This window comes from Squalius cephalus (genome assembly GCF_949319135.1).
Source record: "Squalius cephalus genome assembly, chromosome: 16".
In the NCBI taxonomy this organism is placed as follows: Eukaryota; Metazoa; Chordata; class Actinopteri; order Cypriniformes; family Leuciscidae; genus Squalius; species Squalius cephalus.
Genome location: NC_137137.1, coordinates 24,865,339 through 24,881,489, shown reverse-complemented (window position 1 = coordinate 24,881,489; position 16,151 = coordinate 24,865,339). Strand labels below are relative to the sequence as shown.

General features: G+C 35.6%; 1 protein-coding gene across 2 annotated transcripts in view; it reads left to right on the top strand.

The window, feature by feature from the left end:
* pcsk5b (proprotein convertase subtilisin/kexin type 5b) overlaps positions 1-16,151 on the top strand; it is a 74,749-nt gene that overhangs the window by 43,010 nt on the left and 15,588 nt on the right. For both annotated transcript variants that reach the window (XM_079897138.1, XM_079897137.1), the window contains exons 21-28: positions 2,304-2,406; positions 2,525-2,661; positions 2,747-2,947; positions 6,699-6,767; positions 8,587-8,629; positions 8,716-8,864; positions 10,131-10,331; positions 10,538-10,621. In XM_079897138.1, coding sequence (XP_079753264.1) covers positions 2,304-2,406; positions 2,525-2,661; positions 2,747-2,947; positions 6,699-6,767; positions 8,587-8,629; positions 8,716-8,864; positions 10,131-10,331; positions 10,538-10,621 — 987 coding nt within the window. The remainder of the gene's footprint in view (positions 1-2,303; positions 2,407-2,524; positions 2,662-2,746; positions 2,948-6,698; positions 6,768-8,586; positions 8,630-8,715; positions 8,865-10,130; positions 10,332-10,537; positions 10,622-16,151) is intronic.

Below are 16,151 nucleotides of genomic sequence, written 5' to 3'. Positions count from 1 at the left end.
TGCCACGTGTCTTCTTTAAAAAGAGACCAATCTTACGGATGTGCTCTGAAGCATTCAAGATTAATGACAATTTTCATTGTTCAAATTTCATTTTAAGGTCTATGCTCAGGTCTACTTCATAATTTAATTGAAACTTCATTCATTTAATTGAAAAACATTTTTTGTCCGCCACGCAATCAGAGGGACAATCCGACTGAAATTTTTCATTTGGCTGTAAATGGGCGAAAACAAATCCATAGACTTGCATAGAAGTGACCCAAGCCATATATAGAGTTCAGAATGTCATTGAGACTTTTGACTTGGATCCATAAAAAACTACCCAGAACACAACGATATAGCAACACGGGAAGGCCCACTCAGAAAACCACATATACCGTAGTGTTTTGCTGTCAAGTTTTATTTTTATATCTGAAAAATCTAGTGTTCTTTGACTTCAAGAAATATTGTTTGGAGTTAAATTCTTGTGGTGAACTGGTGTGAGAATGATTCGACTTCTCCTTGTTTCCTCACAAAAGGCTCTTTTTTTTGAAGAGAACAATTCGGCATTTGACAGAGAGAAATTGAACTCAAATGTGCACTGGTCACAATGACTTTAACAGAGACAATGTATGCACAGCCCCTTGTTTTGACCTGTGGCCGTTTCCTTTAGAAGGAACATTTTTTAAATATTTGCAGCTCCCACTCAGCCATTGTCACTGGTGAATAAAATGATATAACCATTACTATTAACACTTTAGCTGTTTCAAATGTTAGAATCCTGTGTCGAATATCAAAGTAATTCTTAAGCATTTTAATATAAGCCGTTCTGAGTGAGAAAACTCCTTTAACTCAGGGATGACATTGGCTTTGGACCGTTTCTTTAAGTCCAGTGATTGACAACTCATTTACGGTCATGTGGGGTCGTGAGCGTTTGCATCAGGATTGTCAGATTTGAGTGAATAGAGTGTATCAGAGCGTAAGCTGAGGTCATCAGGAGGGTCAGTCGGCCATAGATGTCCCGCTCTCTCTAAAGGAAATCTCACAGATAGATTGCTCGGCCTGGGGGTTAAAGGTTAACTCAATGTCTTTAGCTTTCTTCAGTCCCATGACATCACTTTAGGATAGTTTTGTATCCATTCTGGCACCTTGAGAGTTATAAAATTGCATTATTTTTTAATCTGTAAGATTAATCTGTTGCCTTTATGACTTGACTTTGAGTTACTGTCATCTTTATTAATATAATCTTTTCTTGGATTTCTGAAAAATATTTTTTTTGTTTATGCTAACAAAGATATTGGGTGTAGTTCAATTGATTGATTGATCTTTTTACGCGGTCATTTATTGCAACTCACAAAATCACCTTTTTCGAAATATTCCGATTTTCACATTGTATGTGTGCGTCCTGCATGAGCTTGCTTTCTTCTTTTGAGAGTGTTCTGATTTATGAATCCTGCATTTGCATGGCCTTTTGAATTGTCTGAAATCAGCTGGTCAATCCTTCAACCAGAAGTCCTTTTCATTAATTAATACTAAATCCCAGAACAGGTAAGCACTCAGTTTTTCTCTTTTTGTATATATGCAAGTATGCTTATTTGATATTTGGTTTTGTTTGCTTGTTTGTATTTTCGTTTTATTGCTTGGTTTTGTTTGTTTTCGTCATTTGATTTGTTAATTTGTTTATTTATCATCTGGTTTTGTTTATTTGGTTTTGGTTGCTTTTATTTATCACTTGGTTTTGTTTGCTTGTTTTGTTTATTTTTCATTTGGTTTTGTTTATTTGTCATTTGCTTTAGTTTTTTGTTTGCTTATTTGTATTTGACTTTTTTTATGTATCATTTGGTTTGTTGTTTCTTTTTGTTTGTTTGTTTTTCATTTAATTTTGTTTATTTGTTTTCTTATTTGTCATTTGGGTTTTTGCTTGCTTGTTTGATTTTGTTTTTTTGTTTTGTTTATTTGTATTTTTCCATTTTGTTTTATGTGTAATTTTGTTTTTGTTTGTTTTATTTCTCATTTAATTTTGTTTGTTTTATTTGTTATTTGGGTTTTTACTTGCTTGTTTGATTTTGTTTTTGTTTGTTTTTTTCTATTTTTCGTATTGTGCCTTCCAGAAAAAAGTATCTCAAAAGTTATTTGTGATGCTACATAAATATACAAATATTATAATATAACAAGCATCATTTAAAGTTGGATTATTCACCAGCAAAGCATGGAGCAACTGCTAAATTAAATTCCCACTAGATAAAGTATAGGATGTTCTAGTTGGCTCATGCCATTATATAATGGATCTATATGTAGTTTATGTGTTGTCTGTATTTTATTTTCAGGGGAGTATTTTAACGAACATAAAAAATGTAAACTGTGTGACTCAACCTGCTACAAGTGCACTGGACCTGAGAGTAAAGACTGCATCAGCTGCTTGTCCACTCGGTGAGGCGTGAACAAGTCACTTGTTTCTTACAGCACGTCAGCATATCCAAACACAGCTGTAGTGAGACAGAATGTGCAGTGTGTGGGGAAAAGATTTCACTTTTGTATTCTTTGGCAGGTTGTTTGATAATGGGCAATGTGTGCTCGGCTGTGATCCTGGGAAGCACGAGAGGGATGGACAGTGTCATCTTTGCCACCACACATGCCTGGAATGTTCAGACGAGGGGCCTGATAAATGTACTCGTTGTGGAAAAGGTAAACTGAGTCATGACCGCCTCGCTTGGCAGAGAAAAATACAGGCTCTTAACATTGTTTCTATTCTGTTTCTGTTTTCACACAGATAAGTTCGGAGTGGAGCGGTACCTCTTTGAACGGGAGTGTCGTGAAAGCTGTCCAGGGGGTTATTTCCATTCTCCCAAGGGAACTTGTGATCCCTGCCCTCCAAATTGCACCGTGTGTACGTCCACAGGCCACTGTCTCCACTGCACCTCCTCCTACTACCCCAAAGACGGGATGTGTGCCAGACTGCTGTGTGGAGTGGGTCAGTTGCATCATAACTTTTCTAGAATGTTCCTAATGGCTTGCTTGACTTTTTCCTTTGTTTCTTTTTTTTGTGATTATTAAGGTTCTTGTTACTTCATTTTGGTGTGAGGGAGTTTATTATTAAAATTATTCAGAAAATCTAATTATCGGATGAACTGTAGGCCCAGTGTAAAAATAACTATGTTTTTGCTTTTTTGCCAGTATTTTTCTCTACAAAGTTTCCAAAATTTCTTGTTTTCATTTCCTTAATGCAAAAAGATCTCATTCTCCTTACTGTAATGTGAAAAATAATAATGTACAAAGTAAATTGCTACACTACTGTTCATTTTTTTGAATATATATATTTTAAAATGTAATTGGTAACACTATAATAACTTTGATTAATAAATCATTAACAAACATTATACAATGCTTAAAGGTACAATATGTAAGATTTTTGTAATAAAATATCCAAAAATCACTTGCACAGTGTGATATATTTCCTGCAGTTGTGTACTTACAATATCCCAAAAGTTCCCAAAAAAATTTTATTTGAGAAATTCCAATTTTAAATAATGGCTCGTCCCTGGTCATTGTCGCCTGTCAGTGACGTAATATCCGTGTTCTCCCTGGTTTCCGCTTGTACTGCCATAGTAACCATGGCGACAGACGTGGACAACTGCGTTACTTCAAGCGGCACATTCACGCTGTTGTTGTTTCGTTCAAACATTATGTACCATGGCAAGCAGACTTTGGAACAAAAGAAGAAACAAAACGAGGATCAATATCGACTTTGCGTTTTCGAGATGCCGAGAGCTTCACGTCCGCGACTAACTTCGACTTGACGAGACACCACTCTTGCATGTACTTAATTAGACAGGTGAGCAAATGTACATAAAACTAATCAATGTTATATAGCTCAACATGATGAAATGTTAGAATATGATCAGTATGTTATTCTTATGTTGATCTAGCTTACTGATAGTCTCATACAGCAAACAAACTAACACATAGAATAACATTATAACTTTCAACACACTCAAATGCAGTTTAGTGTGATAATGTAATGTTAGACCAAGTGAAACAGCACTACTTTACCTCACAAGTTTAATTCGTCAAATAAACTGACCTATGTGAGTAGTAATTCAGCACACTTTTATTTAGTCATTCTTTTCAGCGTGTAGTTCCGTAGAATGAAATGTCCTTATTCCTTTATATTCGCGGGACTCGCGTGTGGCGCTGATATCTGTCTCTCGTTAGCAATCTATCCATAATCATTATTAGATCCATTAGCATGACGACAAGTTCCATAATTCCGCTTATGCGTAATCAACCTACGCCTTTGTTATATTGTAAGAGGTTAGCGACCCCTAGCGGCGAAAAAAAATTACATATTGTAGCTTTAACGGAGTTCATATATATTCAAATAGCAGGAAATATGTGATAATGTTTACTAATGATGAACTTATTAAACATTACATAACAATTAACGGATCATTATTTAATGTAAATTAAAATGCTTATAAATTTCATTAAACTTTCATTAATATGATCAAGAACTTCTTGTAAATCTACAAATGTCATTAAACTTCAGTTTATTTATTACCTAACTTTTTTACATTTACAAATGTAGAAATGCAAAAAGGTGTTTGGTAGTTATGAGTGATCCGGATGCTCAACTGAAAAATGAACTATCACAATGACTGGTCCCACTTTATATTAGATGTCTTTAACTATGTACTTATGTTAAAAAAAAAAAAAAAATCCATTGTTGGGTATAATGCTCTTACTGTGTTGATGTTCTATTGCAAAACACTTTTGCTGCTATTGAGGTGTGATACGGGTAAGATTAGGGACAGGTTTGGTGGTACGGGTAGGTTTAAGGATTGGTTAAGGGTTCAACAGTGTACAGGGGTCAATTTCATTACTATAAGGGAACACTGTTCAAACTTTATATTACATTGTTTTGATAAATGAACAAGTATTTTCTCCTGTTGATTGTATGATTCAAGGAATATCCTGTTTAAGGATATAGTGTAGTGTTGAAGCAATAAAAGCGTGTTTTGCAGCTAAATTATAATGACAAAAACAATGTGTTGTTATGTCTTTAGCAAGCATTTAGTTAAACTTAACTACATTTATACAAACGTTATTACAGTAGCAAAATGTCCATTGCCCATAAAGGTGCTAAATGACTAGTAGTAAACATTTATAAACATTTACAAATGATAAATAGATTGGGTACTGCAAAAAGTTGTGTAAAAAGGGTGAATTCAGGTCATTTGGGACACTTTTTCATCGAGATGACTGCACATAAAGGCACTAAATGATTAGTAAACGTTTAGAAACATTTACAGATAATGAATAGTTTCAACTTTAGATTAGGTACTGCAGAAACATGAACAAATAATTAATAAGTGATTTGTAAATAGTAGAAGTCTGCATACACACCAGCAAAATCGAAAATCAAATTTATGACCTCTACAGACTGTTGTTTCAGTTAATGAACATGTTCAAATGAATAGTGTTTAAAATTACTAATTAAACCAATTTTTTTTACAACATTTGTAAATGTAAAAAAGTGCATTAGGCAATATATGCATTTAAGTTTAATGACATTTGTTAGCATTTTATTACATTATATAAGGATCTGTTAATCATTGTGTAATGTTTAAAAAGTCGATTTAAACATTAACACGCATATTATCTCATAGCTGTTTGAATATATATTAACTAATGATCCGTTAAGCATTATATAATGTTTGTTAATGATTTATGAATGATTCTTTTAATCATTGTAAACCATCTGTCAAAATCATTTGTAGATTTTCAAGAAGTGCATGATTGAAAAGTGTAATGACATTTGTTTTGTAAGCATTTCAATTTACATAAAATAATGATCAGTAAAGCATTATGTAATGTTTAAGTTCATTAGTAAACATTAACAAGCAATGATCTCATATTTCTAGCTTTGTGAATATAATTATCTTTTAAGCATTATATAATGTTTGTTAATAATTTATTAATGAAAGTTATTATAAAGTGTTACCATGTAAGGTATTCACATGTAAGGTGTCGCATGATCCTTCTGAATCATTCTAATATGCTGATTTGGCGCTTAATAAACATATTATTATCAGTGTTGAAAGCAGTTGTGCTTCACAAGATCACAAAATCTTAATGGCTCTAAAAATGTACTTTTTTATTTTTCGATTTTGCAGTACAATGTGACTAGGACATGTATTTGTTTGATTCTCCCCACTAGACAGAAGTTATTCTCTCTTATTTTGTGTGCTGTGCTGGATCACTTTAGCCTGCATATATCTGTAAATCTAACTCGCTGGATGTTGTTTGGCTTCTCACGACACCCACTGCTGTTTATCTAATCTTCTTCACAAATTTGTTATCACGGGCAAAGATGTGCTGAGCATGAGGGAAGAACTTGTCTGCAGAAGTCAGACTGAAATAGCAGCACAAATGAGAGAGTGGGGAAACAAAAATTCTTATCATTAGTGGCAGACATGTAAAAACGGGTCCTGCGTTATAGCCTCCAGGGCTACCACACACACACACACACACAGTCTCGTCTGCTTTTTCCTGTCTTTTCAAACTCAAACACACTCTTTAACTCTCTTTGTATACATGATAATACAGACACATGATCTAGTTTGATGTACATCTGTAACATGCATTTTTCTTTTTCCATGTTCTCAATACTACTTCTGAATATGAAAGTGCTGACTCTTGGTGTGATGCTTGTTCTTGTACAGGTGAAGAAGCCGATCCAGATCATGAAGACTGTGTGACCTGTGAGGAGGGCTGTCAGCATTGCCTCACTGGTCAGTATATCATTATTTGGATGGAAGTGTGAACAAGGTGCATCACATCTTCAGCAAAAAACAGGACCTCTTTAGTCAGCATTAAGTCTTGAAAACATCTGATTTATTATTCTGTTTATCATTCAGCAGGGAATAAAAATGTGAGACCAGCTTTAGTATTTCACATATTATTATTTTTTGCACTATTTCATCATTCTTATGTTATTAACCCTATAAAGTTTAATGTATCATATTTGATATGCAAAATTCTACGGCCTCTAAATCATCAGCATGATCAAAACTGTTATCATCTACTACATGCCTTCTGTCGTCTGATTTATAGTTTTATTTAATAAATGGCGTTTTAGTATTATTGTAAAAACATCTCCCTTTCAGGTTATATCACGTCTTTTTTGGTACGAAATCTTTAATGATTTTTATAAACTAAACATAATACATTTTTATATTGTTAGTAATATGAAATATTTTTGGAAAAGTCATGTTAAAATGTGTATATCAAATATAAAACATCAGGATTATGAGAAACAAATCTCTCATGATCTCTCAATCGTCATTACATATATTTTGCCCCCACAATAAAAATCACAGAGCTTTGATCATAAATGTATTATTGGGAGATATAAAGTGACTACTGATATTTATATAGTAGTAGATATTTATAGATATTTAAGTAGTCTGTTATAGTGCTATAAAGATCTCATTAATTTATATTTCAAGCTGTCAGAATGCCTTCTTATATTTTGGCCATATAAATATCAGCAACTGCACCAAATTGCGTTTTCGGCCTCTGAATTTTTTTTTTTTTTTAGCTTTTTCCTCCTCGAGTTTGAGCTACATATTCTCACTATATCATACTGTATGAGCCATAAAAGCCTGATGTGTCGAATACGATACTCAATAAATATGTATATATATACATATACATTGAAAAAAAATTATTCTAAATTAGAAAATAATACAAAATAGAAGCATTTTCACTAGGGGTCTCAGACTTTTGGACCCCTTTTGCTGTAGATGCACCATGTCACTTACTAGATGCGTGTGTAGTGCACAAATGATAGGGGTTGTGCCTGTCTCACAGCTTCCCGTATCTCTTTTCATCTGTTGAAGTTGTTAAACTTATGAGTTTGTCTGGTCTGTGTCTCCACGTGCCTCCTGCATAGTCTACACTTCAAGGTCTAGGTCAGTCTGCTCACCAGGTTGTGAGACATAGCATGTCAGTGTGTCAGAAGATCAAGGTGGTAAAAACACAGATAAGCATCTAACATCAGCTTTTCGGCTCATTTAAATTGGATGAAACGATAAGGTAGGAGAGATACTTAACATCTTTCTTTCCAAAAAAAAAAAAAAAAAAAGATGTGGTATACCGCCTGACACTAGAAACCCAAAAACCTCACGCTGGGAGTAGTTTAGTAAAATACCATTCAGCGTCAAGCCACGATCTGCCCCCCTCTGCTGGTCTGCTGGTATTATTTCAAGAATAATGTTTTTTTGGAACTGAGAAGCACTAAAAGACATGTTTGAACTAAAAGATGTTCATTTCTTTTTCTGCAGCAGCTCAGTTAGATAAACAATGTTTTGGCGCACCTCCTATACGGTTTTATAGCTCATCTTACCCAGGGCTGAAACATTTCGAAACACTGTTCTGTATAAATTATTAAGACAATGAACATGTCGCAGTATTACGTTCTTGCATCGTGAACTGAATTGCATTTCCAGTCAAAGCTCTTAAATCACCTTGTCATTTCAGTAATCGCTGTCTTTGAAATATATTCCCGTTTCCGTGAAGAGTGCATTAACAGTATGACTTTTCCCTCAGTGGATCCACAGCATTGCATGTCTTGTTTACCGGACTATTACCAGTAAGTTTGCCTCTTACTTTTTGACTTCTTGAGTGTTTTGGTGTGTTAATATTTTAGAGAGTAAAAACAATTGTGTTTTTCTGCAGGTTGAGATCGAGCTGTCTCAAAACCTGCCCTGAGAGGACGTTTGAGAACAAGGAAGGGGATTCGAGGAAGTGTGCTCGATGTGATGATCACTGTCTGACCTGTGATGCGTCTGAATGTTTCCTGTGTGAGGAAGGAATCTTCCTGTCAGGTCTGTGTTGGTGTTCAGGTTTCATGTCTGTACTGTATGTGAGCGACATGTGTTTGAAAGAGAACTTACCAGTCATGATGAAAAAGGACACCCAGAGATGAAAATGTATTTTTATTTTCAATTTAATTTAGGTTAGGTTAGTTTTCACTGCGTTATTGTTAGTTTTAATCTAGCCCCCAAACCTCCAGTTTTCTAATTTAATTCATTTAGGGGTTTTCCCCCCCATTTTTTTTTTTTTTTATTTATTTTTTTTTTATTTTGAGTTTTTATTATTTATAATGAGCAAACATTTTTATAATATACCATCAAATAAAAAATAAAAAAAGTATTTTAGAGCAATGAAAATGTATTTGTTTCAGTTTTTTCAGTTAGTTTGTTTTTGTTTTCTTCTTGTTTTCTTTTCCTTTCTCACTTTTTGTTATTTTGTTTTGTCTTGTATCCTTTCTGTTTGTTTTATTTTTTATTTTTTTTCAACTTTCAGTTAGATTGTTTTTTTGTTTGTTTTTGGCTGCCAAAGTTAATCAGCAAGCAGATATCGTTTAAAAATGTTTAACTGCATTAAATGTCATTGTTATTGCTGTCTAAGTGGCATTTTAAGAGCATTTACTAAATTATATTTATGGAATAATTATGATCCATTTATTACCTGTTTTTGAGCATGGGCCTGAAAATGAAATTTCCAACTTAAACTGTCGTAAATCTTGAATGCTTTTGAGCACAGACTTGAGTTTGGTCTCTTTTTAAAGAAGATACTAAACAGATTATTGTTGAAGTGAGAAAAGTGAAGAAAAAGAAGTTATGTAAGTTTAATCTTAATACTATTTTTAAATTTTTAATCAAATATATAATTTTCAAAACATGTTTTACTCTAAAAGCCATACATCTAAACAAGTTTTGTTCCAAATTTGAGGTTGATAGCTAAAAAAAAAGAGCTTTCAGTAAGACTTTGTTGGGCGCAGTACCAAACGTTTCCACTAGATGAAATTTGCTTCCCATTTGTTTCCAATGTGGTGATTTTTGACCGTGAAAAGTACGAGTTTGACTGTTTTTTTAGGACAATTTAACCTTTTCGAATCATATCCATGATGGGTTGTGTGTGTGTGTGTGTGTTCACATTACAAGTTTCGTACCATTCTGATGAAGTAAAAAATTCTAAAAGAACAAAACTGAAAAGGTTTCTGTCAAAAATGACCAAACAGCACAAGAGGGTTAAGCCTTCATCTGCCCAAATACTTGTGTGTTCACTGAAATTCTGTCTGCCTGCAGATGGCACGTGCGTAGCAACATGTAAGGAGGGTTTCTATGGTGACGAGAAACAGGAGTGCGAGCCGTGTCACCACATGTGTCGGACGTGCGGTGGTCCGGAATATGACGACTGTGATTCCTGTGAAGATGACATGTTTCTGGAAAAGGGTCAATGCATCAACAAGAGCAAGATCAAGTGTCCTGACGGAAGATTCATAAACAGTATGAAAGCAGTTCATTCTAAAAATTAATTTAAAGTATTCATTATTTAAATAAAAGTAAACTTATATTATATTATATTAATTTCATTATAAATCTTTTAAAATAAGCATGAGTCTTTATTATGTATTTTAATTTATTGTGTGTGTGTGTGTGTGTGTGTGTGTGTGTGTGTGTGTGTGTGTGTGTGTGTGTGTGTGTGTGTGCAGGTCAGGGTGAGTGTGAGCAATGTGATTCCTCCTGTAGGACGTGTTCAGGGCACGGCAAAGAGCAATGTGATTCCTGTGAGAAAGGTGAGCGAAACAATAATGTGCTATAAAATCTTCTTCTCCTGGTGCTCTTTGGATAAGAGATAATTTATTCCATGAAAAAAAAAACAAAAAAAACATTTAAAGCCAAGGCATTCAGGTTTAAGATTGCACTGAGAGTTCATTTATAATATGATAAATGTGTGTTATGTGACATGATCACCTGATTTCTAAACATCACAATATATTTAAATAGAACAAAATACAGTTTGGCCAAAATAGACAACAATTCAAGAAACAATCAAGTCAATTAGAAAAAAATCGAATTCTCCATTTAAAGTGATAGCTCACCTAAACATGAAAATTTTGTCATCATTTACTCACCCTCATGTCCCGTAAGAAAAGTTCATAAAAATCGTAAAACTAATCCATATGAATTGAGCGGTTTAGTCTAAATTTTCTGAAGAGCCTCGATCGCTTTATATGATGAACAGGTTTAATTTAGGCTTTTATTTACATATAATCATCAACTCACACATTAATTGTGGTTGGTCAAGCATGTTTGCTTGACGTGCGAGAACCAATGAGGTTCATTCTTGTGTGTGACACAGCACGTTTGAGCTTTAGCAAGAACCAATGAGGTTCATTCTTGTGTTAGGCAGCACGTTTGAGCTTCCGCAAGAACCAGTGAGGTTCATTCTCGTGTTACGCAGCACATTTGAGCTTCCGCAAGAACCAATGAGGTTCATTCTTGTTACGCAGCTTGTTTGAGCTTCCACAAGAACCAATGAGGTTCATTCTCATGTTACGCAGCACGTTTGAGCTTCCACAAGAACCAATGAGGTTCATTCTCATGTTACGCAGCACGTTTGAGCTTCCACAAGAACCAATGAGGTTCATTCTCGTGTTACGCAGCACGTTTGAGCTTCAGCAAGAACCAATGAGGTTCATTCTCATGTTACGCAGCACGTTTGAGCTTCCACAAGAACCAATGAGGTTCATTCTCATGTTACGCAGCACGTTTGAGCTTCCACAAGAACCAATGAGGTTCATTCTCGTGTTACGCAGCACGTTTGAGCTTCAGCAAGAACCAATGAGGTTCATTCTCATGTTACGCAGCACGTTTGAGCTTCAGCAAGAACCAATGAGGTTCATTCTCATGTTACGCAGCACGTTTGAGCTTCAGTAAGAACCAATGAGGTTCATTCTCATGTTACGCAGCACGTTTGAGCTTCAGCAAGAACCAATGAGGTTCATTCTCGTGTTACGCAGCACGTTTGAGCTTCCGCAAGAGCCAATGAGGTTCATTCTCGTGTTACGCAGCACGTTTGAGCTTCAGTAAGAACCAATGAGGTTCATTCTCATGTTACACAGCACGTTTGAGCTTCAGTAAGAACCAATGAGGTTCATTCTCATGTTACGCAGCATGTTTGAGCTTCAGTAAGAACCAATGAGGTTCATTCTCGTGTTACACAGCACTATGGAAGCCCGTTTCCGCCACGTTGAGTAAAAAAAAAAAGATTCTTTAAGTCATAATAATGAGAAACTTTCTCATAATAATGACTTAACATCTCATAATAATGAGAAACTTTCTCATAATAATGAGAAACTTTCTCGTAATAATGACTTAACATCTCATAATAATGAGAAACTTTCTCGTAATTATGACTTAAACATCTCGTAATAATGAGAAACTTTCTCATAATAATGACTTAACATCTCGTAATAATGAGAAACTTTCTCATAATAATGAGAAACTTTCTCGTAATAATGACTTAACATCTCGTAATAATGAGAAACTTTCTCGTAATAATGAGAAACTTTCTCGTAATAATGACTTAACATCTCGTAATAATGAGAAACTTTCTCATAATAATGACTTAACATCTCGTAATAATGAGAAACTTTCTCGAAATAATGACTTAACATCTCGTAATAATGAGAAACTTTCTCGTAATAATGACTTAACATCTCGTAATAATGAGAAACTTTCTCGAAATAATGACTTAACATCTCGTAATAATGAGAAACTTTCTCGTAATAATGACTTAACATCTCGTAATAATGAGAAACTTTCTCGTAATAATGACTTAACATCTCATAATAATGAGAAACTTTCTCGTAATAATGACTTATTTTCTCGCACTTCTACGCATGCGCAAAGCAGCGGAGCAGAAGGGCGTGCCACACTAGCGACATCCGCTGGTCAAAGCCGTGTAAATGCATCACAGCAAACTTGGCACGCTCTGCAAAACAGTTGTTTTCATTAAAGTCAGTTTGATCTACTAAGTGCAATCTGTAGTATCATTAAATAACATCATCAGTAGGCCTATCTTCCATACTTTTCCATGCGCACGATAAGGTGTAAAAGTGGAATGCAGAAGCAGGACGGTTACCATGGTAACGAAGGACGCCTGCTTGTGCACACCGATGGAAATTGTAAACATGAATTTACAAAACTATCAGATTAAAGTTGGAATATTACATTTATTCGTCAAGTTTAAGTGTAACACATATGTGTGTTAATATAACACGTATTTTGCAGATGCTTCTAGGATATTTGATGTGCAGGTTCATCTGGAAGATATCAATACAGAAATCACCTTTAAGATGTTTATGACTTTGGGGACATTTAAACATAAGTGGGCAGTGGAATGGGGGAAAACGCAAGGTCGAGACGTGTTTTTAAAAGCTGAACTTCTTTTCAATTTAGAACGCCGTGTCATGCGCAAGATTGCTGCAGAAGAGCGAGCGCAACGTCCGTCTAGTGCGCGTTTGCCTAGAAAAGCAATGAAAAAGCGCGTTCTGTATGAACGGACCCTTACACAGATTTCCAGATGAAGTGTTCTTAAACAGATTTGGAAAGGCGTGCTGTCATCCCTCCGTCTATTTGAAATCCATGGATCACCCTTGTATTGCTGCTTGTTCATACACAAAAATACAAATGAATATTACAAATGAATAAAAGACTATCTAGTATGGAAGCCTGTCTCATATACTGATCATTTATCTTTAATGTTATTCACTGCAGAGCGTGCCAAGTTTGCTGTGATGCATTTACACGGCTTTGACCAGCGGATGTCGCTAGTGTGGCACGCCCTTCTGCTCCGCTGCTTTGCGCATGCGTAGAAGTGCGAGAAAATAAGTCATTATTATGAGAAAGTTTCTCATTATTACGAGAAAGTTTCTCATTATTACGAGATGTTAAGTCATTATTATGAGAAAGTTTCTCATTATTACGAGATGTTAAGTCATTATTACGAGAAAGTTTCTCATTATTACGAGAAAGTTTCTCATTATTACGAGATGTTAAGTCATTATTACGAGAAAGTTTCTCATTATTACGAGAAAGTTTCTCATTATTACGAGATGTTAAGTCATTATTACGAGAAAGTTTCTCATTATTATGAGAAAGTTTCTCATTATTACGAGATGTTAAGTCATTATTACGAGAAAGTTTCTCATTATTACGAGAAAGTTTCTCATTATTACGAGATGTTAAGTCATTATTACGAGATGTTAAGTCATTATTACGAGAAAGTTTCTCATTATTACGAGATGTTAAGTCATTATTACGAGAAAGTTTCTCATTATTATGAGAAAGTTTCTCATTATTACGAGATGTTAAGTCATTATTACGAGAAAGTTTCTCATTATTACGAGAAAATTTCTCATTATTACGAGATGTTAAGTCATAATTATGAGAAAGTTTCTCATTATTATGACTTAAAGAATCTTTATTTTTTTACTCAATGTGGCGGAAACGGGCTTCCATACGTTTGAGCTTCAGCAAGAACCAATGAGGTTCATTCTCATGTTACACAGCACGTTTGAGCTTCAGTAAAAACCAATGAGGTTCATTCTCGTGTTACGCAGCACGTTTGAGCTTCAGCAAGAACCAATGAGGTTCATTCTCATGTTACACAGCACGTTTGAGCTTCAGTAAGAACCAATGAGGTTCATTCTCATGTTACGCAGCATGTTTGAGCTTCAGCAAGAACCAATGAGGTTCATTCTCATGTTACACAGCATGTTTGAGCTTCAGTAAGAACCAATGAGGTTCATTCTCGTGTTACGCAGCATGTTTGAGCTTCAGTAAGAACCAATGAGGTTCATTCTCATGTTACGCAGCATGTTTGAGCTTCAGTAAGAACCAATGAGGTTCATTCTCATGTTACGCAGCACGTTTGAGCTTCAGTAAGAACCAATGAGGTTCATTCTCGTGTTACGCAGCATGTTTGAGCTTCAGTAAGAACCAATGAGGTTCATTCTCATGTTACGCAGCATGTTTGAGCTTCAGTAAGAACCAATGAGGTTCATTCTCGTGTTACGCAGCACGTTTGAGCTTCAGCAAGAACCAATGAGGTTCATTCTCATGTTACGCAGCACGTTTGAGCTTCAGTAAGAACCAATGAGGTTCATTCTCGTGTTACGCAGCATGTTTGAGCTTCCGCAAGAACCAATGAGGTTCATTCTCATGTTACGCAGCATGTTTGAGCTTCAGTAAGAACCAATGAGGTTCATTCTCATGTTACGCAGCATGTTTGAGCTTCCACAAGAACCAATGAGGTTCATTCTCGTGTTACGCAGCACGTTTGAGCTTCAGTAAGAACCAATGAGGTTCATTCTCATGTTACGCAGCATGTTTGAGCTTCAGTAAGAACCAATGAGGTTCATTCTCATGTTACGCAGCATGTTTGAGCTTCCACAAGAACCAATGAGGTTCATTCTCGTGTTACGCAGCACGTTTGAGCTTCAGTAAGAACCAATGAGGTTCATTCTTGTGTTACGCAGCATGTTTGAGCTTCAGTAAGAACCAATGAGGTTCATTCTTGTGTTACGCAGCACGTTTGAGCTTCAGTAAGAACCAATGAGGTTCATTCTTGTGTTACGCAGCATGTTTGAGCTTCCGCAAGAACCAATGAGGTTCATTCTCGTGTTACGCAGCATGTTTGAGCTTCAGTAAGAACCAATGAGGTTCATTCTTGTGTTACGCAGCATGTTTGAGCTTCCACAAGAACCAATGAGGTTCATTCTCGTGTTACGCAGCACGTTTGAGCTTCAGTAAGAACCAATGAGGTTCATTCTCATGTTACGCAGCATGTTTGAGCTTCAGTAAGAACCAATGAGGTTCATTCTCATGTTACGCAGCATGTTTGAGCTTCCGCAAGAACCAATGAGGTTCATTCTCGTGTTACGCAGCATGTTTGAGCTTCAGTAAGAACCAATGAGGTTCATTCTCATGTTACGCAGCATGTTTGAGCTTCCGCAAGAACCAGTGAGGTTCATTCTCATGTTACGCAGCACGTTTGAGCTTCAGTAAGAACCAATGAGGTTCATTCTCATGTTACGCAGCATGTTTGAGCTTCCGCAAGAACCAATGAGGTTCATTCTCGTGTTACGCAGCACGTTTGAGCTTCCGCAAGAACCAATGAGGTTCATTCTCATGTTACGCAGCTTGTTTGAGCTTCAGTAAGAACCAATGAGGTTCATTCTTGTTACGCAGCTTGTTTGAGCTTCCACAAGAACCAATGAGGTTCATTCTCGTGTTACGCAGCACATTTGAGCTTCCACA